Consider the following 27,429-nt stretch of genomic DNA (forward strand, 5'->3'; position numbering starts at 1 on the left):
CAAAGGACTATTCCAGTCCAGACTTTTATATAGATCAAGCTTTCATATGTAGTATAACTCACTGTTTGGAAAACTGTTATCTTGTTTTCTGTTCTATTTGAGGCATTCTTAGGTAGTAAGAATATCTCAAAAAAAAAAAAAAAATGTACGGAATTTTATGCAAAAAGGTACTTTTACAATTTGTAGACGACTCCTGAGACGGCTGTGCAACCTTACAATGAAATTATTTATTTGTTTGGTTGTTTTTATAATGTAGTTTTCCCTTTTGTCTTTGCTACTATTGACTTTGACCCAGCCTTTGAAAATATCCTTCCGTCATTTCTCTTTTATAGTTCCATGTGCAAAAATACACAATGCTTTTTTTTATCAACAAAATAATTTGCTTTCCTTGTACTGTGGTCCAAAGTCAGCATTTGTGTGATACCAGTAAAACAGTGTCAAAGTACAGAGGTTATCTAAAAAAGGGTTTGCTACAGAACATGATGTATAGGGATGTTTAGTGGAATAAAATACATTCTAAAGCCTTTTACCAGTCATTAATGCCTTTGCCAGTTATTTCTTTCTTCTTTCTCTTTTAGCAGCTGTTTGCTCCCCATGTAAAGAATGTCACCTTAAAACATAATTTAACTACAGTAGTAGCCAATGTCTTTCCGGAGTGCGCACAAAGAAAGGATTATGGTGGCTGTTTACCATTGTGTCCAAAGATCACAGTAGCTTCCACAATGGTTAAAGTGAATCACTATTTGCTGTAGACAGTAACTTAGGAAGGTGGAGGAAGAAATTGCAGGTCATTGATTAATTCTAATTTTGTTTTGCCAGGGAGTAAGTGACACCTAGCAACAGCAAAGGTTGAATAGTATTGACCTGAAGGTGACCTTCCAGAAAACCACTGTGTCTAGGTCAGGGTGTACTGGCATGAAAACATCCAAATTAGACTTGGTGGGTGGTCAGTTGTTATGGATTTAGTTAGTTGGTTGGTTAATGTATTTTTAACTGGTAGGTTACACAGCAGCTTTTTCTTTTGGCCCTGGTAACCAAGCCTGTAATATCATTAGTGCAAGCTAGCCTGAAGGGTGTGGGTGAAGTAAAGGCTAATCGTGCACCCTACCCTAGATGGATGTAGAAATGTATGGTTTTCCCCCTGAAAGAATTGGATTTATTAGCTCCCAGTGGATATACAGCTCGTCAAGTGAAAAAATTGTGATATTATTTTATTGTTAACAGGTACAGTACAATAAGTGTACCATAAAGATTAATGATACAATCTGGTCTATCTGATTTACAACCAAGCTCTCATTGGTTGCAAAGGAGGCTTTTGGCACTCTAGTGTATTGCTGATAATCCATGATGAGGTGATAACATAACCTATTAATGGACTGGGAAAGAGGGAGGTAACTATATGAAGCAAAAAATCTTCTTTTAGTAACCCCTGGCCTTTAATGTAGCTGTAGATGAGCGGTACTTACTCACTTGTGGTTCTTTCAATACATCCCAGATCTGGTTCACCATGTCCTTTGTTCCTGAATTGAGCAGTCCAGAGATTTTTAACTGAACATACAGTTAATGTTCAGTAGTTAGGAACATGGTTGGAACAATGGACTGAAAGAGCCATAAGTGTTTACTATATAGGCCAATCTATGGTATATTGTATGTATTGAATGTTGTTTTAGATACAGTGCCTTGAAAGTATTCGGCCCCCTTGAACTTTGCGACCTTTTGCCACATTTCAGGCTTCAAACATAAAGATATGAAACTGTAATTTTTTGTGAAGAATCAACAACAAGTGGGACACAATCATGAAGTGGAACAAAATTTATTGGATATTTCAAACTTTTTTAACAAATAAAAAACTGAAAAATTGGGCGTGCAAAATTATTCAGCCCCCTTAAGTTAATACTTTGTAGCGCCACCTTTTGCTGCGATTACAGCTGTAAGTCGCTTGGGGTATGTCTCTATCAGTTTTGCACATCGAGAGACTGAAATTTTTGCCCATTCCTCCTTGCAAAACAGCTCGAGCTCAGTGAGGTTGGATGGAGAGCATTTGTGAACAGCAGTTTTCAGTTCTTTCCACAGATTCTCGATTGGATTCAGGTCTGGACTTTGACTTGGCCATTCTAACACCTGGATATGTTTATTTGTGAACCATTCCATTGTAGATTTTGCTTTATGTTTTGGATCATTGTCTTGTTGGAAGACAAATCTCCGTCCCAGTCTCAGGTCTTTTGCAGACTCCATCAGGTTTTCTTCCAGAATGGTCCTGTATTTGGCTCCATCCATCTTCCCATCAATTTTAACCATCTTCCCTGTCCCTGCTGAAGAAAAGCAGGCCCAAACCATGATGCTGCCACCACCATGTTTGACAGTGGGGATGGTGTGTTCAGGGTGATGAGCTGTGTTGCTTTTACGCCAAACATAACGTTTTGCATTGTTGCTAAAAAGTTCGATTTTGGTTTCATCTGACCAGAGCACCTTCTTCCATATGTTTGGTGTGTCTCCCAGGTGGCTTGTGGCAAACTGTAAACGACACTTTTTATGGATATCTTTAAGAAATGGCTTTCTTCTTGCCACTCTTCCATAAAGGCCAGATTTGTGCAGTATACGACTGATTGTTGTCCTATGGACAGAGTCTCCCACCTCAGCTGTAGATCTCTGCAGTTCATCCAGAGTGATCATGGGCCTCTTGGCTGCATCTCTGATCAGTCTTCTCCTTGTATGAGCTGAAAGTTTAGAGGGACGGCCAGGTCTTGGTAGATTTGCAGTGGTCTGATACTCCTTCCATTTCAATATTATCGCTTGCACAGTGCTCCTTGGGATGTTTAAAGCTTGGGAAATCTTTTTGTATCCAAATCCGGCTTTAAACTTCTCCACAACAGTATCTCGGACCTGCCTGGTGTGTTCCTTGTTCTTCATGATGCTCTCTGCGCTTTAAACGGACCTCTGAGACTATCACAGTGCAGGTGCATTTATACGGAGACTTGATTACACACAGGTGGATTCTATTTATAATCATTAGTCATTTAGGTCAACATTGGATCATTCCGAGATCCTCACTGAACTTCTGGAGAGAGTTTGCTGCACTGAAAGTAAAGGGGCTGAATAATTTTGCACGCCCAATTTTTCAGTTTTTTATTTGTTTTCAAAAAGTTTGAAATATCCAATAAATTTCGTTCCACTTCATGATTGTGTCCCACTTGTTGTTGATTCTTCACAAAAAAAATACAGTTTCATATCTTTATGTTTGAAGCCTGAAATGTGGCAAAAGGTCGCAAAGTTCAAGGGGGCCGAATACTTTCGCAAGGCACTGTAAATACATAAATGAATTAACTGTGTCAGAGCAGGCAGTGTTGTTTTTGGTGGTGGATGGCAGGGATAGGATTAATTCCTATCCCTGCCAACTACATGTGAGAATGTGGCTGTTACCAAATTAGATAATTGGTGCTAATTGGTAATAGCCACATGATATAAATGGGAGCTAAACACCCCATTAGGGGCAGCAGTTGGGGAGAGGTTTTTGGAGCTGGATGGAGAGAGACAAATGCGCCTGTGTTTATTTCAAGCTCACCGTGATAGTTTTTCCTTGGGTGAGGATTTGGTTTTGTTATTTGTGTTCTGTGATTGTTTTGTTTAATCCTTTTATTTTGACTCTGTGAGCTGTATTTATGTTTGCCGTTTTATTTGAAGAATGCAACTACTCCGTTCTGAGTCTCCTTCTACCCCCTGACCACCTTAGACATCCGGCTATCCTGTCACATTAACACTTTTTGAAAACAATAACTCTTGATAGACTAGTAGGTGTCAAGGTGCTTGTGGTATAAGTAAACACTAATTTAGTGAGGTGTTACTTAGTAATGAGGTGATAACTTGGTGGGGAGTAGTATGGGCTATGGTTTACAACCCCCTGGTAACTCATCCAGCAGACAAACCATATGCCTTGAAGTTCTCTACTTATGTTGAATAAGGCTTCTATAAGCCAACAGCGGAATTTGAAGAACCTTTCAAATCTATGAGTTGCCCAAAATTAAACAAATGGCCACAATAAGCACATGATAGTTTATTTGATGTTCCCCATAAAGGCAGACAATCTTATTGTAATGTCATTCGTCCACCTAAAACTCTTTTAACATCTATGCCACATGTTGGAAGCTTTGGTAGCATGAACAGCATCTGAAACTGTATAAACCTAATAGACCAGGGTTGGTTACAAAAACTTGCTCTCTGATTGGTGAGAGGATGCTCATAAACTTCAGTCTGACTTGGTATGTTTGATTTAAAACTGTTTCCAGAGTTCTTACGGAACAAATCAAACTGGTACTTATTTTCCTTTTTTGTACCGCTATAAAGCTATTATGTGTTTTGGAAAAAAACACTGCTTTGATGTACATAAAGAGTGACATTAGGATGACAAAAGAGATTGAAGGTTTCAACCTGTGATTTTGTCCCACAATTGCTCTTGCTAGCCTCAAAACTACAATAATATACACTTGAGTATTCTTTATTGTTTTTTTACTGACTGCTGAGCTGTGGTCAATTGGGTTGACTCACTCAGTACAACTGTCTGAGTAGGTCTCTAGAAGGTTAAGGATACTGAAAACAGATGTCTTGTTTTCCAGGATGGGGCAAAGGCCAGCATCCTTCTTTGGCACCAGAAAATACCTTGAGTAGAACCCCTCCTCTTGGGAGGTGGGTTATACGAGGTGGGTTCTACGAGGCGGATGGCTTGTTTGAGAAGTAATGCAGCTACTTGCTTGAGGACCGAGACCTGGAGAGGGTCGTTCACGGATGAAAGGGAGGAGGACCAGCATGGAAGTGAAGCGTGTAACCGGTGTGTACGAGTGCAATTGCGGCGATGCAATTGTGCCAAAATTGCAGCTGGTGTTGTGTGAAAGGGTGGGTCTGAGGCCGCAAGCAACTACAAGGCTCCGAAGCCACCGGTTCAGGGAGGAGCACCGATTGAAGTATGCCATCCAGGTAAGCTGTAAGGAGGCCTGCAGTGTTTGCCAGGTGTGTGACTTCCACTGCATAGGCCTTTTTTAAATGGGCCTCTGTTACCTTGCATTGGTCCTTAGGTAAACCCCCTACTGGAGGGGCTCCTATCAGGGCCGCGATGATCAAGACCATTGGTGCGAATTCCGACAAGCCCAGCTCCCCCGCGCTTTCTAAAGAAGGCAACGGGGTTGCTCATTTCACCACACTCGGCGCAGAGGCCAGGTGGTTCTAAGAGGACCGTACCTCTTCCAGGAAATCAGTGAATGCCATGAAGGCAACTGAGGGCAACGTGTGGACCGAGGCTCTGAGCCCCCTGAGGGCGCCGAAGCACCAAGGGGCAATGGGCCCTGAGAACGTCTCACTCTGCAGCGCTGAAGCACCAAGGGCACTGTGTGCACCGAGGCTCTGAGGCCCCAGGGAGCAGAAGCACTGAAGGGCGACGAGCACCAAGGGCGTCTAAACATTGGAGCACTGAGACACCGAGGGCGCCAAATTTATTTTATTTTTTTGAGGATTCTTTTAAGACGGCAGAGTCGAGTCGACTCAACAGCGGGGAGTGGATCATTGGATGCCGCTTAGCAACATTTGAATGTGGAAAGGAGGTTAGAGATTGAAAGGGGACTCCATTTAAGTGAAAATAAAATTGTAATCCTGCTAAGTAGCTTTGTATGGTAGAAAGAGACAAAACGTAATGAATTTGATGAGGGAGAGGATGCCTGAGATTTGGATAGAGTACAAAATCTGCAAAACAGATGCCAGGCTGAATTACAGGTTGCCCGGGTATTTGGGGAAACTGAGTTATCCATTAGTTTGAGAGCTGATTCAGAAAGGATGGAATCTGGGAAAGGCCAGTTGTCTGAGAGAGGACGAGATCTTTGAAAGTTGGGCATGGTGTTGTTAGACGGTTCCCTTCCGGAAACAGTGTGTGGAATTCCTGGAATTTAAAATGAGATAAAGAACCAGCTATCATGTTTTTTTGAGCCTGGAACGTGAATGGCTTTAATTTTTTAATTACCCAGCACGGAAACCCAGGTGAGTTTCTGCAGGGGAAGAGGATCTGCCTCTGTTAATAATTGCCACTGTAGATAAATTGTCACAACAAAATGCGATCACTTTCCTTGACCATTGATGGCCCCAGATTACGGTGGTAATCATGATAGGGTACAGTTCGAATAAAGCTGAGGATTGGTCATTTCTGGGTAGATGCAGGATCTCTGGGGGCCAGTTCCACTCGAACCATTCGGTCCCAAAAATCCCACCGAAACCCTACGAAGGAATAGCATCGGTGTACAAATTGAGAGCAGCGGGGGATTTGTAAATATTTGTAAACTTTCTTATGTTCTATGTTCTTATGTTCTTATAAACATCTATAGAAGATAGGAGCAAAAGGACTAAATTTATGTCCTTACCTTCCTGAATCTAATCCCGGAGTTTGCTGGAAACTAGTGTAGGACGAGGCACAGGAGTAGCTGTGTTTGGAGCCTCGGAAGTAGAGACTCCTGTGGAAAGGTTAAAAGATTCGAGAACAGTGTTAGAGGTTTGGTTGTTAGTAGCTTATTGATCCCAGAATCTCATCAAGCAGCTTCTTGAAGGATCCCAGGGTGCTGGCTTCAACAACATTACTAGGGAGTTGGTTCCAGACCCTCACAATTCTCTGTGTAAAAAAGTTCTGTTCTGAATGCCCCTTTATCTAATCTCCATTTGTGACCCCTGGTCCTTGTTTATTTTTTCCGGTCGAAAACGTCCCCTGGGTCGACATGAGTCAATACCATATAGAATTTTGAATGCTTGAATCAGATCACCGTGTAGTCTTCTTTGTTCAAGACTGAACAGATTCAATTCTTTGAGCCTGTCTGCATACGACATGCCTTTTAAACTTGGGACAATTCTGCTTTTTTATAGCTTCCCCACATTGTCTAGATGAAGACATTTCTGAGTCAACATAAACTCCTAGGTCTTTTTCATAGATTCCTTCTTCCATTTCAGTATCTCCCATATGATATTTATAATGCACATTTTTATTGCCTGTGTGCAGTACCTTACACTTTTCTCTATTAAATGTCATTTGCCATGTGTCTGCCCAGTTCTGAATGCTGTCTAATCATTTTGAATGACCTTTGCTGCTGCAACAGTGTTTGCCACGCCTCCTATTTTTGTGTTGTCTGCAAATTTAACAAGTTTGCTTACTATACCAGAATCTAAATCATTAATGTAGATTAGGAATAGCAGAGGACCTAATACTGATCCCTGTGGTACACCACAGGTTACCTCGCTCCAGAGGTTTCTCCTCTAATCAGTACTTTCTGTTTTCTGCATGTTAACCACTCCCTAATCCATGTGCATGCATTTTAGCGTTCAGTTTGAGAATTAATCTTTTATGCGGGACTTTGTCAAAAGCTTTCTGGAAGTCTAAATAAACCATGTTGTATGCTTTGCAATGTCATATGCTTTGCAATTATCCATTGTCGATGTTGCATCCTCAAAAAAATCAAGCAGGTTAGTTAGACACGATTTCCCTTTCCTAAAACCATGCTGACCATGTCACCCTCTGTTATGCTAAAGTTATGCTAAGTTATGCTAAAGTTATACTAAAACTGGATAGGAACAGGTCGACATGTGGGGCATGTTGTCCGTATCCTCCTTTGTAAAAACTTGTACAAGAAATGAGTACAAGAGCGACAGTTTGTTTCTTTATCACAGGGATCCTGGACTTACGGGTGCTTCAGTGGACTGATTCTCCAACAAATGACCACATCTTAACATGATTCATAGTGCAGTTATTTGCAACAATGGCTCTATTCATAGTTCTGTGAAAGTGAACAGACAGCAATGAATGCCTCTGGGATGTACGAGTGGGTGTTTTGAGTACTGTCATATTGTTAACTCTTGAGGTACAAGAACACATTAAATATTTTAACCATATTTATCATAAGGTTTGGATGGTAAAATAAATATACTCATAATATAATAGAACTGTGTAGCCACAATGAGTTGCATCAGACCAAGCTAGAATCATGCCAAAGAAACTCATAACTAATGAATAATATTCCTGCCAAGATTGTTTAAGGAAGCAAATATATTTTACACTTTTCTATACAGCAGCAGTAAAGGAACACGCTAACCATGCAGTTGTATTTCCTGAATGATAGTGAACCCTATTTTACTGACTGATGTGAACCCTATTTTAATACAGCCAGCATAAATATGTTTTGCATTTAGAAAAAAAAGCATAAATCATTTTAAACAGCACTGGAAATGGCATCTAATCCTTTATTCCAAAATTGAATAGAAAGTACTGTATCCCTGTTATGAGTTTTTATGGCTGTTGTCATAAATAGATGTTAATTGAGCATTATATAAAAACAATTAATACATATTTTCAAGTAAATGCATTTTCTTAAATGTAAAAAGTATATTAATATTGTATATCACTGTGTAAACTACACAACTACATGTTGACTGCACAGTAACTTAACAAGAAACTACGCCTAAAGGAACAGGAACTTTTCCAAATGTTGTAAAATACTGAGGGTCTTAAGCACGAAGCACAATATATATATATATATATATATATATATATATATATATATATATATATATATATATATATATATATATATATATATATATATAATTTATTTCTTCTTATTGTTATTTATTTCTTATCCAGGGTGACTTACAATTGTTACAAGATATCACATTATTTTAACATACAATTACATTATTTTTTACATACAATTACCCATTTATACAGTTGGGTTTTTACTGGAGCAATCTAGGTAAAGTACCTTGCTCAAGGGTACAGCAACAGTGTCTCCCACCTGGGATTAAACCCACGACCCTCCGGTCAAGAGTCCAGAGCCCTAACCATTACTCCACACTGCTCCTAGGTACTTGGATATAGCTTGTCATTGCCTACTGGAACTCATCTGTTGCTTCTTTGTATATGTTTTTCCCATGATGATGCTGTATTTTCCTATGGTAAACCATGATTGTCACTGATTTGCCATGTTTGCCCCTCCTAGTGTTATGCATTTACTATGGTATACCATAGTAAATGCATAACACTTTTATAATGGTGTACATGCACTGATTCGTTTTTATGTTTTTCTCAGTGAAGTTGTCAGTTAGTTCCAATAAAACCTCTCTACTCCCCCTCATATACATAAAGTTGAAAAAGTTTTTTACAAAAATGAGTGTGTATTACATTTAATTCTTGCACATTTAAATTTAATGTAATATATGCTCATTAACAACCTAGGGTTTTATATCAAGAAAATGTTATACTGTAAATGCTTTTCTAGTAAAAATAAATAAATAAATAAATAAAAAGTCAAAAGGAACAGGATAGGGTTTAAAAACCAGTTATTTTCATCAACATGTTTTGCTTGAATGAAAAGCTATTAAATTGTTCTGATATCTTCTGTGAAAAAGATTACGTAAGCAATTGTTTACAAATAACAGCAATTATGTACAGTTTTCCATAGACTCAAATGTTTGTCAAAGGTAATTGAAAATATTTAAGGGGAAGTAATTAACTAGTGTTGGTGCCATATGTGGGGCAAGTTCTTTGACTTGAAAAGCCCGATCTGCTAAAACAAATAATTTAGTTATTTATTCCTAAAGTATATGGCAAAAGCACGTAAAACACATCACAGTATGTATTTTATTTACATTCAAACGTACATCTTTGTTTTATATTTTTGCACAATTTTAATCACCAAAGTTCCTACCTTACATTCTGACTGTCTTAGCTGTTTATTTTGCACACAACAGAAACGAGCAGAGCTTTAGGCAGTTTGTTTTGTATAAGCATGTTCCTTTTTCCTTTTTAAAGGGATCTTCTGTTGTTGAGGAGTTGTGTTTGTACTTGCACTTCTTGGGGATATGATCTACAAAGTTTTATGTATAAGCAATTGGTATATAATTGGTATAGAAAATGAAGGGCTCCAGAAAAAAAATAAAAATATATATATATATTAAACTGATCAAATCAGAATGAATTGGCAAAGAAGATGATGATGTCACTATGCCAACTACCAACACAAGAGCGAAGGTAAATGCATTTTGGAAAACAGAACAGAAACTGCAGAAAAAAACAAGACAGGTAAGTCAGTATTTTAGATTGAATTTCAGACCAGTGTGATATAAAGATCAGATAACCATTAAGACAATTTTCTGTCAGTCCATTTCCATTTAAGGAGATCAATTATTTGTTATATCTATTTCACTGTGCACGTTTATACGTTTTCTTAAAAAATAAACACAAAATTACCGTTCCATTGCAATAAAGGTCAAATTTCAAGTTGTATAATAGAGTAAGAAATTGTGAAAGAAATTACTGTCAAGGACTGAAATACTATGCAGTGCACTCAAATCAACAATGTAAATGAATTGAAAAAGTGCAGCTGTAAAATAGAAAACATAGCTTGTTATAAGCCCAGAAAAGCAACATCTATTCCTTCGTTATTTCATGAGAATGTACCATGGTCTGTTTTGTGGGTTTTTTTTGTTTGTTTTTTTTTTTTTTTTTAATGATAAACCTGTTCAAAGGGATTTTCCATTTTAAAACATATTCTCTTTTAAATACTTTAGAAGGTCTCAAGCTTGACTCTGTTTATCTTAAGCTTGATGATATCATTGTCAGCTTGAACCATTTACTGTATAGCATACATACCGTATAAAGGAATTGCAAAGGGTGTCTGAAACTAACTGTAAAAATAAATAAATAAATAAAATAACTTAATTTTTTTATTTTTCTTTATTGAGATTAATGAGATATAGGAATCGCAATACAATTTGTATTTTTTTCATACAGTACCCTTTAGGCAAACATCTAAGATTACATCACATACCATGAAGAGCAAGTAGTTCAGAGAGGTAAGAAGGCCCAATACCAGGGCCAGCACTAGGCTTTTGTGGGCCTCCAGTGGGCCCCACCCACCTTCACCCCCAAATCAAAAATATTTTTCTCTCAAAAAGGTTTTCATAATCATTAGTCCCTCGCTAAACCGGACATGCCTGGACGGAGACATGAGTTGTCCGATTAAAAGAATAATAATAATAATTTTGTAATAAATACAGTAGTAAAATCAAATGAATACCTCTAGCGCACTTTCTTTTTACTTTCGCCTACCAGTAACACAACATAAATCATGCTGCTGCATTTTACACTTTACTGTACAGTGTGAAAATAGGAAAACATTATTTTTAATTGAAACTAAATGATTTTAGAGCATTGTCTTTTTTTTCTGTAGCCTACTTACTACACAGTTAACAGAAAAAAGAATACACACTTTATAGAAATAATCGTTTTAAAATGCACATAGAAAATTTGAGAGTGTTTATTGCAGTTTTTTTAGATGTTCTTTTTTTGTAGTCTTTTCCTTCCATTTTTGACATCCAGATTTGTGTTTCTTTTTGTTTGGAAATTCCTGAGGTTCAGTAGGTTTCATTTTTGATGGTTTAAAATTGTATAGTTATAATAGTAATTTAGGCGTTTTGATAATAATAGACGTTATGATAATGAGGCTCGACAAAACGCTTGTAAAATTAAAGTCTTGATTGTTGGAAAGTAAATGCGCCAATTATAGAATGTCTTTATTGGCACATTTGTATAATTCTATGTCGAGATCAGCCAATAGTTTTTGGCTTTACGAAGAACTGGGGAAGACGGAAGCCAATAGAGAGTGAGAAGAGGTGGGACTAAGGGAACAGGACACAAGTAGGAAAAGAGAAAAGAAAAAAGGGGAGATCTGAAAAGTTGCCAATAATATAATACAAAACTAAAGCAATTCTCTGAAAGAATCATCATGGCATCTTGCAAACACAGTCAGTTTCTTGTAGGTAGGAACTAATTGGATTGTGCTCCAGCAAGATAATTAGCCCAAATACTCCATGTGTGCATGAAGCTCTAGATAGAAGTGGATCTCAGTAGAGGTGACTTGGCGACCTCTGTCACTTGACTTCCAATAGAATATGCATGCAACCTTCCACAATAGACTATGGATTCTATGTTAATTTGAATAAAGTCAACACTAGCCCCAACATTCATTGGATACATCAGCAACAGCGTGATACATTTCCTTTCCCAACTTTCCATTTAATGTGGCTTCATTCTTCACCAGAGCCATAGCCAACCATGAAAAATCAGAGAGGCACTTGCCCGAGCCCCCCCACCACTAAAGTTTCTATAATGGAAGATATGAGGACATTATTATATGTGGTTTATTTAAATAAAAAAAACTTTAGTTAACAGTTTTTTTCCTGAATAAAATATTATTTTTCTGAATAAGATACTACATTTTGAGTACCTGAGGTTCAAAATTTGCAGGACCTATGAGTTTTTTTTACAGTGCAAATAAGTAGCTTTTTCTTTGCAACATTCAAATTCAATATAAAAAAAAAATAAGAAACGTAATAATGCCAGAATATCTGTTGTAGACACTATACTTAGTTTTAAGTCTATCTATCAAATGTGAATTTTAACAGTTATGTCATTATCCAATTACCGAGAAGACAAGAGTGCTTGTATACATAAGATGTTGTGTGATATTAATTATAAAATCACATGCATCACTAAAATGAGCTTAAGCGGGTTGACAAGATGGAGAGAGTTTGGCTGCGTCAGTTGTAAGCACATCATAACCAATGAGGGTTGCAGCTTGAGCTTTTCAGCTGACCAGTCGAATTCATAGGCTGTTTGGTTGTGTTCTGACTTATACTCATGAATATGCATTTGACTTCTATTAATGTGATTGGCCAGCTGCGTGACTCCTTGCAAACCACAACCCAATGAACTTGACACAACCCTAAACTCAACTACCAGTGTCAATCATGCACTGTCTGAAATAAACATTGAAGTATCCCACTTCACATGTAAAAGTCAAATGCTTCTAAATACACCAGAATGTCTGTTTAGGTTTTCTGTTTTTTGGGTTTTATTTCGAAGCGCTATATGCAAACAACGAGGGATGAAATGCATTTTATTTTTCAGCAAAGCAACATGTAAAAGGGCCTAAATAAATAATTATTAGTATGAATTTAACCAAGGCCCGTGTCTTGGGTGCCTCATAGCAGGCTACCTCCTTGTTCACTGCTGTTTTAATTTATAGCTAAATACAGGTGACTGAAAGACTTTTGAACATACTGGAAAACACTTTACTGGCTGCATAGTTACCCAGCTAAAAAACTGGATACATATGGAATCTTTTAGTGGCATGTTTATTATATTCTAGATAACAAAAATAAAAAAAAAAATTAAACACACAGTTGATGCCAGAGGTTTTTAATTCTTAGAATGCATTAGCTGCAAAATATTGACAAAGAATCAAAAAGTATGCACAAGTATGAACAGCACTCCCAAGCATAAATAAAGTATTCAATATTTGCTTTCTCTTCCACATGCCTCTCAGATGCAAATGAGTACACTGGTAGAATTTAGAATGCGCTGTTAGATGGATTGTTCAAGGAAAAAAATAAATAAAAAAAATACTGACATGCAGCCTTTAGTGTCTGTTTGTTTGTGATACAGAAAGCTAATGGGATTTTAGGAGGGAATGAGTCTGAATTCATACAGACTGACAGATTGCTATACATCTATCTAAAATTGGATCTTTCTCATTTTCAGAGTATCCAGGCAGGCTTGCAGTCTTCTGAAACCACACTGCTCCAGTGCACAGTTTTACCAATCCAAACATGCAAATCCTTGTAGAGAACATTTAATAATTCCTTTTATGCATAATCCTTACACAATTTCTATTGGACACAAATCAAAGTAAACCTAGAATGACTGTTAGAACAGGATACATCACCTGATACATGTATGTTACAGTCCTTGAACTAGGAAGATTTATTTTAGTCCTTGTGTTTTAAAATACCCAGAAAAGTGATTTACGATAAAATGATTTACATTTTTAACATCTTGTTCTTTAAAGGATAAATGGAATCTTTTGTTTTTAACTTAACCATGTTACTATTGTAGCAATCTTTAAAAAGTCAGCACCTGCTGGGTCAATAGTGAAGCCAAGGATCAATGGAATTGCTCTTAGGAAAAATGTGCTCTTTTGTTAGACAACACCCCCATTCAGAACCAGAGCCTCTGAGGAAGGGCTCTGCTCCTAAAGTGCAATGTTGCTAACAGGAAACAGCAACAAAAAGGAGAGCAAAGGCTTGAACACAGTGGGTTGAGGGGGCTCACCCCACTACACAGACCAGAGAACACAACCTTCTATGAACTACATAGAAGCAAACACAAACAGCCACCAAACACTGACACAGACAGACATTGAGAACACATAGAAACAAGGGAGAGCAAACAGAATTCAACTAACAATAAGAATTCCCCAACAGTCTAGAGCACGCTGCTGTGCCCCCGGTTTGACCACTAGACAACGCTTCAGTGAGGGCATCGTCTGACTCACTACATTGCCCCCACCTGGGGCTGAATGTCTCACCAGCCCCCTAGTTCCAAACACAGTCCGGCAACCTGGACCAGGTCCTCCGTGCATGGCCCGTAGCACACTCAACTTGGGAAACCACCATCTGCCAGCACTTCTGGCAGTTGGTAGCACCCTCAGGTTTGGTCAGGGGGTGATGATGATGAAGCAGATAAATATGGAGCAACCAACTTGCTCTTAAAGTGGCACCCAACAATTGGATTTGGCGACCAAAAAGTTTGTCTGGAGCCCTGTTAATAGTCTTAGAGAAGAAGAAAATTGTTTGGAGGAAAAAGTGAATTAATAACACAGAGAAAAAAAAACTTGGGTACTGTAACAGAATATGTCAATGCTGTCTTGGTTGTACAACGAAGCATCTTCGATTGTTAAAAGACATTACAGGATGAAAGACATGAGGTTAAAGAAATCAGTACATCGCATAGAGAAGGTGTTGGCAGTGGTGGTGGCTATTCTGCTGGTGTTTTATCACAAGCAAGAAAGTCTGTATTTTGTACAATTCCATCTGAAACAATTATTGGATTCGGAGAACTTCACATATCTACAAAATCCATACAACATCATGGCACATCCAAGGGCACTGGTCATTTTTACAAGAATGGGCACTGCATAATCGTGAGATTTGGCTCTTTAATTCCCCATCTAGCTCCTGACAAAGAATTAAAATTTGTTGAGCCGAAACCTTGTCTCATCATCAGACACACCCAAATTGTCATCTCTGGAGTTTAAAGGTACAGGGTCTGCAAATTATTCTTCTAAGAAATTCCCCGCCTCCTGGTGCACTGCACAAGCCACAGCAGCAAGGTTTGCCATTCTTGAAAATGAAAAAAAAAAAGAATTAAACTCAATCAGGTGTTTTATATACCCATGTCAGGAATAAATTACCTCCAGTTTTCACTATAATATGTCATTGACAACACAAAGCACATACATTTAATTAAAATTGATAAAAACATTTTTTTTAATGACCATGGCTTATGTCAACCAAATCAGCAAATTCAAAAATCAAAAACTTGAAACTTTTCCCCATTGAGAATCCTATATTATTACTGACAGCAGTTGAGCATATGGCATACTGTAAAAAAATGGCAACACTTTTTAATGGTTATTAGAGATACATGCATTTTCTCTTTCAATCACCGTTGTCGCTGTTTTCACTATGAAACTACATATTGCACTGGGGATTTCTGCCATGTTTCCATCTCATTACAATAACAAACTGGGGCTGCTGTCACTTCCAGCTGTAGTCTACAATCCAATCGGCAACCAGACATTATACAAATAATCACCTATGGGTATCACCATTTGTATAATTTCCGTTTATACATTCATTCATCTACGTACAATATGTCCTTCATAGTACAATTAATTTTCTTCAATTCAGTGTTTAAAAGGCACTTATTAGGTAACTTCCTCTATCTGAGTGACTGTGCTTGAGCGAATTCTCACAGTCCTTATTCCAAACGTGTACTGTCAAAGTCCCAGTTCAGACTGTGTTGATATCGCTATGCTATTAAAGGAAACAAACAGGATTGGTTTCTAATCTCTTTAAACTCAATTACAGTGGCAGGCTGAAACATGGTTTTCCTCAGATTGTGACGCGGCAACTATCTAAAATGTTTTCTTCATGAGATTGACTAGCATGCCTTTCTGCTTTAAAAACGCAAAATAAACACATAATTACAAATCCAGATAATGATGGATGTGTTCTTTGGTTTACTGAATCTACAGACTGGATGAGATTTTTGAAGACTTTCATAAAAAGCAATAATGAAGTTGCTCACAAAAGGCTGGGAGCCAGCCATGTGCTGTATTCTTCTGTAACAGAAAGCTGTGGAGGTTTAGTATTTCAATAATTTAGGCACTTATAATGAGCCGGCAGTATGGCACACAGATGCTGAAAGAAATACTGCAAGGCTTTCCTAAACCCTTGGGTAAATATTGTATTTTCTATAAACTATTTCTGTAAGACTTTACTTGTAGCCCACCCTGATCACCCTGGAGGGGAGGGGGTCAACAAATTGGATTTCTATCACTAAACACAAACATAAACACAACAGCATCCAAATATCAACAAAACCTTATCTGTTACTATTTTGGAATTCACCTTTAGGCCAAAGATATGGTCAACAGTTCACACTCTACATTGTCCTACCTCAGCATAACTCAGATATCAACCCATTAGAATGGTTTATAAGCGTGTTGTGTTGTTATAGAATGGTTTCAATTGAATCAGATTTAAATGAATGAAAATGACCTTGCAGATATTGTTTTATTCAGACCATTTCCATTACAGCATATTATACCTTTCAAACTAGTACTTTGAAGAACATGGATAGCTGCCACAGCATCAAGAGGCCTTAACACAGTCACTTGGCTTTGTATTTCCTACCTCAATCCTCCCATTATTTGATTACTGTGACTTAGTGAATCAATAGGCAAGTATTTCATCTCTGCACAAACAAAATGCTTTGTACATGTACTTTATAACACAGCTGCCAGATTAATTTTAAATTACCCTTCTTGCAGTACAAAAAGAACAGAAACAAACCTATAGCATATTCTTCAAAATGAAATCTTCTTCATAGTGCAGTGAAAATAATATGAGGTTCTAAGCCCATACTAGCTATGTATTTGGTCCCATATCCAACACATCAAATAGGACTCAGCTGTGTTCATTAAATGGGAGATCTTGACTGGAACCCCCATGAAAACATTGAAAAGGTAGAGCTTAGCAGCCAGTATATTCCTTTGAATTTCTGCAATTGTTTTAAAAATTGAGTATAGGGAATTAAAATTACTAAGCAACTAACTGCTTTTCAAATGTGTTTGCATTGTAGACTTTGATGTTAATGCATTACCCCTTAAATTCTCAGTGTGGATCATTTTAATTATAGTTTAAGATGAAAGTGTTCTGCATTTTTTAAAACTGATAACCATTTATGACAGGTATTGCTGCAATATCATACTTTAAAGAATAGTACATTATAAATTCATACTTGGTAAAATAACGTACTGTTTTACTAATAGTCTTTCACCGGTCACCTTCGTTGATGACGACCCTCATTTCACTCAATTTTAACTTCAATGGAGCGGTAGACTACAGCTCCACCTCACGTTGCAGTCCTTAAGAATAGTATTAGAAATACATTTTGGATATCATTTTCTGTTAATCTGCACATTTTACTACGTTACAATGTAGTTTCTGTTAATCTGCACATTTTACTACGTTACAATGTAGTACTCGTTTTGCTGTACACCCTTGTTTCGTTGATAACGTGTAACAAGAAGATAAGTTATTTAACATTGCCTTGAAATGCAAAATCTGACTTAACTCTAGTTAGTGATTGATGACATCACAGATACCGGAGCTCAGGCATTCCAAAGAGGATGGAACTACTATGCTCTGCTAGAGTTAGTGAAGCACACAGTGAAACAACCGGATTCCAATTTACCCGACAGGTTTACTGAAATATAGGGTTTTTTTGGGGGGGCAGATGGGATTTTTAGAAGCGTTGGAAATATGACTGGAATTTCGTGCACCCGGGTTTCATGCTAGATATGTCTTAATTTGTTAAAGAAATGCCTGTCAGCCTAATTTGCCAACAATCCTTGGGATATATCTGACCTGTTGTAACTTAAAATCAGAAGCTTGCGATCCAGCTGGTCTGGTAAGTCACAATGCAAATATAGTTGAATTTTAAACATACTTCCCTTTATGTTACCTATTTATGAAAAGAAAAAGACAAAATATAAAAAAGAAAACCTTTTATGTGTGTAAAAATCAGCTGCGTATTTTTGTCTGCTGTTATGTGTGCCATGTAAATGGTGAATGATACGGTAAATGTAATAAAAAATATAACTCAAAACTTATCAGTTTTAAAAACGATTCTTTCAGTTTTAAAGTATTAAAATGAAAACAACAAGAGTATGTGAGTAGTCCGATTTATGGTTAATAAAAGAATGATTTCTGTGTATCATTGAGAGACAGCGCCACCTGTGCCTGCAGAAGCAGTATGAAATTGTACTGTACTACAATACATTTTCATCAGACATACATAGTACGTTTAAAAACTGAATTTGTCCTACCTTTAACGTTTTGTCAAACGAGTTACACCCCACCCTGTCAAAACAATTGTCTTTATTTGATTCTTTACTTGGACTATTTAATCAAATACTTAAAAATAGATTGACATAATTGTTATGTATTAGTTTTGCCATCACTGAAAAAAAGTTTCCCAGTTTAAGCGTAATGTAGCAGATGTAAATCCATGCAAAGCGTTCCTTCTGTTCTGTTGAGATTTAAGACTTTCTGTCATGTTCTGTATCTTCTTGTTGTTGCCATTGCAAGTTAACATCCCCCTACCGCATCTTCTGTGGAGCTGAGCAAGATATAACTAGGCTATTCAAATATTCTAAGGAAGGTTTAAAAAAGGTAGACGTTTAGTTTAAAGCGTTAGTTTGCACAGATATAGTATAATAATAAAAACTTTAATAAAAATGACATTTCGTTAAATAAAGAGAGAGAGAGGTCTTTAGGTTTTATAATTGTCACCATACTGAGGGGGTTACAAAACCTTCAACAGGCAGTCCACGGCGGTTCTCATGAGAGGCGCATAACAATGAACTGCTTTAGAACGAATCCAGTTCCCAAACCACTGCTTTTTGTATCCACATAGAACGAAGACTGATGACTGATGCCTCTGGAAATGGCGAATATATATCTATATATATATATATATATATATCTATATATATATATATATATATATATATATATCTATATATATATATATATATATATATATATATATATATCTATATATATATATATATATATATATATATCTATATATATATATATATATATATATATATATATATATATATATATATATATATATATATATATATAAACACAACAGGAGTTTGCCCTTGAAATGCTTACAGTATACGTTTCTTCAGTTTACTTATAGATAGTGTAAAATAAAGTACATATATATATATTAGGTCAAAGAGACTTTAAACTATTATGCAACACTAGGTAAGCAGTAGAACATTTTCAAGTACTGTCTAACTGTCTTGAAAAAAAAGAGTACGGTAGTTCATTTTCATGCCAATTGTAAGTAGATCCGGCGGTGCACAGTACAGCGCGGAGAGATACGAAAGCAAATTGTGAGAGTACGAGGTAGCCAGAAGGGAGAGGGACAGTGATGACCATGCTGCATTTGGGACCTTACAAACTAGCCAATACATCTCCAAATCGAAGAAATTAATGTTGGAAAGGGTGCGTAACTGGTTGCTTTGTTTTTAAATGTAGCTTTCTTTTCTTTGTGAGTTTATGAGTGTTTACAAAAGTTTAGTTGTGGATAAAGAGCCGTTGGATACTCCCTGGGGCTTGTCTATACAGGACTTGCTTTGCAGTTTTAAAACATTGATGTTTTATCGTCTTGTAGATATTAAGCCCAACGTTTTGAAAGTTTTTTTAACAAAACCTTTTCGTTTTAGACGAAGGGAGGATTTACTTATATTTTATGCTGCATTTTTTAAATTTTTTTTTTATTGTAATGACTTTTTTTTAACAATGCATAAATCTGCCTTACTCATAGTCGCGGCGACTACATGAACATAATAGAAATGTGATCCATGCGATTTTATAGATTTAATTAAGCATGTTCTTTACTTTTATTTATTGATAAACGTGCATTCTGTCTACGTACTGTAGACTGCCAGTTACCGAAAACGTATGTATTGTTACAATGTTGCCCTCTCAACAGATTTACAGGGAGTAATTGCTTTTGAAGCTAGGCAAAATCGGTGCGTTTTCTTTTCTTTTTTTTTTTTCTTTGTATGCTGAGAATTGTTCCCTAATGTTAAATAACTTAAACTAGTGGGTACTATTATGTTTTAGTCAGATGTGTACTTAACTTATAGCGACACTTAAGCCTGTTTGGAGAGAGAGAAACAAAGTATTTGTAAATAGTGCCCTAAAGGAGTGAATACTTACCGTATTAATGCTTAAATCAAGCTCTCGGCGGAATGTTTTTAGTTGACATACGATATATATAATTTTCCGACCAATCAACGTTAGGTGTATTTGGAGGCGAACATTATTTTTTTAACAAGGTGGACTTTTTGAAATTGCCTAAAAGTAAAGAAATATAAATCAATAATTAATTAAACAGGTCTTTATAATAGCGGATGATGATTACTAAAGTCTTACTATTTTCTGAAAGCTAAAGTGACCGCTAACTAATTTATGGGATAAAGGAAGATTAACATTAAAACTCTACCCACATATATTTTTTTTATAGAAAACACTTTAAATATTACCGAGTTATATACATTATTTAGTGTTTTAAGGAACACTTCTGACAGTAATGTCAATTTCTCGAGGGCACTTTTTACTCCATATGAAGTACATTAAAATGTTATCTTTAAGATTGACAGAGTACACTTCTTATTCACAGATCAACAAGAATAGGGTTAACATTTACTGACACTGAGACATTACTTGAATTTAATTTACCTCCCACTGCAGCTTAAACAGTTAAATGGATGTAATTTCAAGCATATGGCTGTTTTAATTTTTGTATTTTGTTGTTTGCCAGTAATTCATTAAGATACGAATTTCCAAGTCATGTTTTAAACTGATACGTATGTTATGAGAGACTTATTCCAAAATATGTAGTTGATAAAGCATTGATGTTACATTACCCATTGTTTTCACAGACACAATGGTATACATATAACATGAGGTATATTTCCTAACCTCAAAGTGAGGAGAGATTTTTAAACCGTATAGTTTAAGATTTTACGGTAATACTAACAGACCATTTTCTCTCTTGTTTCACATAATACAGACATAAAATAAAACTAGTTTCAGGTTAGTTATCCAGTAATTCAATGTGACTTGCAAAATAAGTGTATGTAGCAACCAAATACTGTATGCTTGCACCTGTTTGGAATAGCATGTGTTTTTCAGGTCTGCTGGTTTTGATAAATCATGGGTGATGTATTGTCCAGGGCTGGGGCAAGAAGATTGAGCACCCAGAGATTAGGCAGGAGAGTTTGAAGAATTAATTCTATGGATTATCACAGTAAAAAGTGTTGTTGAAACTCTACTAATATTTTGTAACTCAGCAGCTTTTTATTTGCTTGTTAGGCGAACTAAATGCACATAAATAGGCACATTAAAAAAAAAAAGCTAAATCTTTCTCAGTATTAAGTAAAATAAATTAAAAAATAACTACAATAAAAATAAACATCAGTTGCCACTTATACAGCTGACACTTTGCATAACCATTATTGTACAGTTATTATTCTGTATCTGTAAGTAATTATTGCTGAGTGAGAAAAAAGGTTCTAATACACTAAACTATTTAATAATTTAAAATATTGAAATGTTATGCATCTACTAATCCTATTTGCATACTGCAGTAATGATCAAAGTACCTTTAGCTGAGAAATATAGCTGAAGGTTCTGGTAACTTTTGTTTCCTGCCTTGCTTAAGAGTATCTTTGCTTGAATCATTCTATATAGGATTCAGCATTAATTTCACATTTTGTATTACAATCACTGACCATATAAAAGCAAATGTTCATAATGAGTCTGTCTCATATAAACCTCTCTGTTGCTTAAATAAGATGTTGTCTTCACATTGTTTGTTTGATATGAAAAACACAGTAATTTCATTGAACCAAAAGCCGTTTTGAACATGGAAATGCAGTTATCGTGGTAAAAAGGTTGTCTTCTCCTCCTGTGGACAGGCAGTGGAGAATAAAAAGTACTTAAATGTATTGCCTGGGCAGGAATTACTGACGGTTGTTTGTATTAGGGTTTTAAAGGAAATGTGAATACACCGTTTTTGACTACAGAGTATTAATGTCCCTTTTTTCCTTTTTGTTTTAGGTTTGGTGAAAATTTCATCGTGCCACTATGGGGAAGCACTCAACTTTGCTGCTTTCAATGCTGTTGCAGCTCCTTAGCAGCTGTACAGGAAACCAAATGATGGCGCAGTCAAGGCCAATGCAGTTTTCCCACTTTATTTATAATGCCACTATATATGAGAACTCTGCAGCCAAGACCTACTTGCAAAGCCCAGTGAAAATGGGTGTTTACATTACACACCCATCCTGGGAAATTCGGTATAAAATAGTTTCTGGAGATAATGAAAACTTGTTTAAGGCTGAAGATTACACCCTGGGCGATTTCTGTTTCTTGCGTATAAGGACCAAAGGAGGGAGTACTGCTATCCTTAATAGGGAAGTAAAAGACCACTATATGCTGACCATCAAAGCAGTTGAAAAAAGCACTAACGCTGAATCACGCACAAATGTTAAAGTACAGGTTCTTGATGCAAATGACCTGAGACCTCTATTTTCACCAACCTCCTATAGTGTTTCCCTGCCTGAAAACACAGCATTAAGAACCAGTATTGCCAGAGTCACTGCTACTGATGCAGATATAGGAACCAATGGAGCATTTTACTACAGTTTTAGAGATCGGACAGACTTGTTTGCCATTCACCCAACCAGTGGTATTATAACACTGACCGGTAAACTGGATTACTCCGAGACTAAGCAGTATGAGATGGAAATCTTTGCAGTGGACCGTGGAATGAAACTGTATGGTAGTAGTGGTATTAGTAGCATGGCTAAGCTGACTGTTCATGTAGAACAGGCCAACGAGTATGCACCTGTCATCACAGCTGTCACACTGGTTCCTTCAGACACTGATAAGGATCCTACATATGCAATTGTAACGGTGGAAGACAGTGATCAGGGACCAAATGGGGAAATAGCTTCATTAAGCATTGTAGCAGGGGATCCTCTTCAGCAATTTAAAGCAGTGAGATCCAGCCCTGGCAGTAAAGAATACAAAATAAAAGGAGTTGGAGAAGTTGACTGGGACAGTCAACCGTTTGGATATAATCTTACTTTACAGGCCAAGGATAAAGGAAGTCCACCCCAGTTTTCCTCAGCAAAGGTAGTTCATGTGACATCTCCACAGTTTAGATCAGGACCTCCTGCATTTGAAAGAAATATGTACAGAGTCAGTCTTAGTGAATTTGCACCTCTACATACCCCTGTTGTTATGGTACAAGCAGTGCCAAATTACCCTCAGTTAAGGTATGTTTTCAGACACAACCCAGACCAGAAAAGATTTGCTTTAAATCCTATCACTGGCCTAATTACAACTGCTGGACCAATACAAGCAGAATATGCACCACGATTTGAGTTGGAAGTTATGACCAGTGATAGAAAGGCAACAACAAAAGTTGTAGTTGATGTTTTAGACATGAATAATAATGCACCCGAGTTTCACAAGACATCTTATCAGGCCACTGTTGATGAACATTTGCCAGTGGGTACCCGTGTTTTAACTGTAAGTGCCAGTGATCTAGATGATGGAGAAAATGGTTATGTGACTTACAGCATTGCCAATCTTAACCCGCAGCCTTTTGTTATTGATTATTTTACTGGCGTTATCAGTACCTCAGAGGATTTGGATTACGAGTTGATGCCAAGGATTTACAGTTTAAGAATTCGAGCCTCTGACTGGGGTTCACCATATCGCCGTGAAGCTGAGGTTACAGTAACTATTACTCTGAACAACTTGAATGACAACAAACCGCTGTTTGAGAAGATTGACTGTGAAGTGACCATCCCTCGGGATCTTGGAGTCGGTGAGCAGATAACTACTGTGTCTGCTATTGATGCTGATGAGTTACAACTGGTACGATACGAAATAAAGTATGGAAATGACCTAGACCTCTTTGAGCTAAACCCAAACTCTGGTGTGCTTTCTCTGAAGCAGCCTCTAACTGATGGTGATGGTGCAAAGGTCTCGTTCCACAGTCTACAAATTTCAGCTAATGATGGAGAAAATTTTGCACCACCAATGGTCATTAACATCACTGTGCTAACTAGTCGGAAACCTGTTCAGTTACGGTGTGTTGACACTGGAGTTGCCAAAATGCTGGCTGAGAAGCTTCTCCAGACAACTAGGCTCCACAGCCATGTTGAACCTGAAGATCATTTCTTAGATGTACATTCAGATAACAGTTATGCCCCACAATTTTCTGACTCCTTCCCCAGTGTAATTGAAGTAAAGGAAGATCTTCCAGTAGGTGCCAGGATTATACTTATTAGTGCCACAGATGCTGATGGTGGTTTCAATGGAAAATTGAACTACGTAATTTCAGGAGGAGATACTGACAGTCGTTTTGTTGTGGAGATGGAAACTGGATGGCTAATGGTATATGCTCCACTTGACAGAGAAACAACTAACCACTACACTCTAAATATCACAGTGTATGACCTGGGAATACCTCAGAAATCTGCTTTCCGTCTTTTGGATGTAAATATTATGGATACAAATGATAATAGGCCTAAGTTTCTTCAGGATAGTTATTCTGTTGAAATAAGTGAAAATAAAGAAGTGGGTAGTGATATTATCCACATTGAAGCAACAGATAAAGATCTAGGTCTAAATGGAGAAGTCAGGTATTCGTTACTTGCAGATACAGATATGTTTGCTATTAATAGTGAGACAGGAGTTGTGAAGGTTATAAGCCCATTGGATCGAGAAGTGCATCCTTCGTATCTTTTGAAGATTGTGGCTAGAGATCAAGCTGTGGAAGAGCCACAGCTACTTTCAACCGTATTGCTGAAAGTGACTTTGGAAGATGTCAATGACAATCCACCCAGGTTTATTCCTTCAAATTATCATGTGAAAGTACGTGAAGACCTACCCATTGGCACTGTAATCATGTGGTTGGAGGCACATGATTCTGATTTAGGACAGTCGAGTCAGGTGAGATATAGCCTGATGGATAATGGAGATGGAAGCTTTGATGTAGATAAACTGAGTGGAGCTGTACGTATTGTGCAGAGTCTGGATTTTGAGAAGAAGCAGATTTACAACCTAACGGCAAGGGCCAAGGACAAAGGCAAACCTGTGTCCTTGTCCTCCACCTGTTACATTGAGGTGGAGATAGTGGACATAAACGAGAATTTATTTGCCCCATGGTTCTCTTCCTTTGTTGATAAGGGAACTGTAAAAGAAGATGCACCAATTGGTACATCTGTAATGAAAGTTACTGCTCATGATGAAGACAAAGGTAGAGATGGGGAAATCCGCTACTCCATAAGAGATGGATCTGGCCTGGGTGTCTTCAAGATTGATGAAGAAAGCGGTAAGATTTGGTCCATTTTTATTTGTTTGTTTAATTTTTTTCTGTCCTTTTATAAACAGTGATATTGCGCTTGCACTTATTTACCGCCTCACAAGAAGTTGCGCGACAGTTTAAAAAATGGCAAATGAAAAAGTTCTATGTGATATGTGAGATTAATGTATATAAAAAAACACAGCAGCTATTGAGCCTCTATTTAAAAGTTATAGACAGCAAAAAGTAAACAAACCAGATTATGTGCGCACACGCATAGTGATCTCTATGGAAAGCCATCTGGATCAAAAAAGCGTTGTGCTTGCGTTGTGAGTCAGCCTCTCATGGGACAGAAAAACAGCAAGCACATTAAATACGTTGCTTAAACAGTGCCCACCTTGCTGGAAATGTTGTGTAGTGATTTTTATATAGATTGTATGTACAGTGCTCACCCTTTTATAATGCTATAGTGGGGAGCCATAGTTACAAGACCGTGCTATTTGTGTTCCGCCTTATAACGAGTATAAAAGGGCTACTGTAATGGCATTATGGAGCAAATGGGAGCCACGACCCTAACGTGTTATAACAGATTCCGCAATATAATGAGGCGCGTTATAACGGGTGAGAACTGTATTATATATTTTTTGTTGTGACTTTTTGTTATGTGGAATGTAATAAATGAGAACCAAAACGGTGAGTTGTTTTCCATTTCCATTTAATATATATATATATATATATATTATACATTTTTTTTTATTCCATTCAGAATGTGCTCACAAGGTACCAAACGCTGTTTGCATGCTGCATTAAGCACTATTGGGATTGTTTTGAGATATGCGTCAGTGGTTCATTGCGTTTTTTCCATTTGATTACTTACACTATTAGTAATGTATTTTTAAAATGTGAACTTTCGGTATTATAAATTAGATATACTTTTAAAACATCAAAACACATCTCAAAATAATGCAACATTCAGCATGACACAGTACTTAATACATTTAGATGCGTTGTGCATTAGAGAAGATTAAATTACTTCCGGATTGGCTAGTCTGCACAGTGAAGTACAATATTTCGGTTTTGAGGTAGCCGATGATGGCATGGAATATAAAACAATATAACAAGACCTTATTTTGCTCCTTGGATATTGAGATACTAAGTTAAAGTAAGTTATTGCTTTTCTTATGTAAATATCTGTTAACGTCTATATGTATATGTTTCATATTGCTTTTGTGTTACTATAGTTTACTGTATTTTGGAAGACTTCAATATTATTGAAATCGATATACAATTTTCATATTGTTGCCCACCCTATCGTACATCGATTTTAAAAAACTGCTGCATTCATGATTAACACGCACTGTCCTCATAGGGGACAATGTGATCACACCCTGTTCGGTCAAATCTATAGCAAATGTTGTTATGGATGTTTGCTTTTTATTGCCATCAGTTAACTCCACCCACAATAATTCTGAATGTTTTCATTTCAAACTGTGAAGCATTGAACTTGCGTTTTTGTGGTACGGCAATTTTGTTTGGCATAATATTTACATACCACGGTTTTCTTGTTCCTCAAAGTACTTCCAAATGTGGCTTCCTTTGTTTGGAGATGCCATTTTAAATATAGAACAAACTCAGAAAAAAACGCGTGTTATTAACGTTATTACTCCGCCATGGAATTGGTACCATACCATACCTACTACAGGCATAAACACACACACAGTGCACCAATGAAGCGCCAGATCGACCAAGAATAAAACCCACCCCAGTGTCAATCTTTCTGTTGCACCAATTAGAAAAGCTATTTGGAGGCAATTGCC

At 37.0% G+C, this 27,429-nt stretch overlaps 1 protein-coding gene and 1 long non-coding RNA gene across 9 annotated transcripts in view; one reads left to right on the forward strand and one right to left on the reverse strand.

Annotated features, from left to right (window-relative positions):
* Window positions 1-13,257: 13,257 nt before the first annotated feature.
* LOC117408456 (uncharacterized) lies at window positions 13,258-19,012 on the reverse strand. Its single transcript, XR_004545377.2, has 2 exons — window positions 18,531-19,012; window positions 13,258-15,255 (listed from the first exon to the last, which is right to left on the reverse strand). It is a non-coding gene; the product is annotated as an uncharacterized LOC117408456 (long non-coding RNA).
* Window positions 17,921-27,429, forward strand: part of LOC117408454 (protocadherin Fat 1) — a 77,220-nt gene continuing 67,711 nt past the window's right edge. For 7 of the 8 annotated variants that reach the window (XR_009308379.1, XM_034013449.3, XM_034013451.3 and 4 more), the window contains exons 1-2: window positions 19,551-19,728; window positions 22,354-25,642. Coding sequence is in view for 7 of the 8 variants with exons in the window: in XM_034013449.3 (XP_033869340.3) it covers window positions 22,381-25,642 (3,262 nt within the window). In the remaining variant the exon portion in view is untranslated. Of the gene's footprint in view, window positions 18,113-19,550; window positions 19,729-22,353; window positions 25,643-27,429 lie in introns of those variants that run through there. The other variant, XM_034013450.3, reaches the window with a different exon arrangement.

This window comes from Acipenser ruthenus, chromosome 2, assembly GCF_902713425.1.
Source record: "Acipenser ruthenus chromosome 2, fAciRut3.2 maternal haplotype, whole genome shotgun sequence".
Taxonomy (NCBI): Eukaryota; Metazoa; Chordata; class Actinopteri; order Acipenseriformes; family Acipenseridae; genus Acipenser; species Acipenser ruthenus.